Here is a 356-nt window from a genome sequence, read left to right as displayed (position 1 = left end):
AGCGAACACCTTCAACTTCTGCCGTGTGCCATCAATAAAGATGGCCTCCAGCGAGTTTGTGGCACTATCCACACGGCCCACTTCAAACAACTCCCGCAGCATATCACAAGAAAGAGACACTTACCGTACAGCTTCTCCTCCTCGGTGAGATCCGTCTCCTTCACAAACTGCATGCCAGCAGTACTAGAAGAAGAAGAAGCAACAGCAGCAGCAACAATATCAACCGGAGAAACAGAATAAACAGTCAAATGACGAGTCATTGTTGGTGGAGGACATCGAAGACACATAATATCCCCTGGTCGCACATTATGGGCACTGTTCAAGATGGTCTCTGCAGAAGTTGCCATGAAACCACC

At 48.3% G+C, this 356-nt stretch overlaps 1 protein-coding gene across 1 annotated transcript; it reads right to left on the bottom strand.

Annotated features, from left to right (window-relative positions):
• Positions 1–11: 11 nt before the first annotated feature.
• Positions 12–347, bottom strand: TM35_001111110 (uncharacterized protein; the record flags this gene model as incomplete). The annotated part of the gene is made up of 1 exon (XM_029031716.1): positions 12–347. The coding sequence occupies one exon, from the start codon at positions 345–347 to the stop codon at positions 12–14; it is 336 nt and encodes a 111-aa protein (XP_028877001.1).
• Between the last annotated feature and the right edge of the window lie 9 nt (positions 348–356).

The sequence above is a fragment of the Trypanosoma theileri genome, assembly GCF_002087225.1.
Source record: "Trypanosoma theileri isolate Edinburgh chromosome Unknown TM35_Tth_111_V1, whole genome shotgun sequence".
Classification (NCBI taxonomy): Eukaryota; Euglenozoa; class Kinetoplastea; order Trypanosomatida; family Trypanosomatidae; genus Trypanosoma; species Trypanosoma theileri.
The sequence above is the reverse complement of the archived record's forward strand: the minus strand, read 5'-3'. Positions and strand labels throughout refer to the sequence as shown.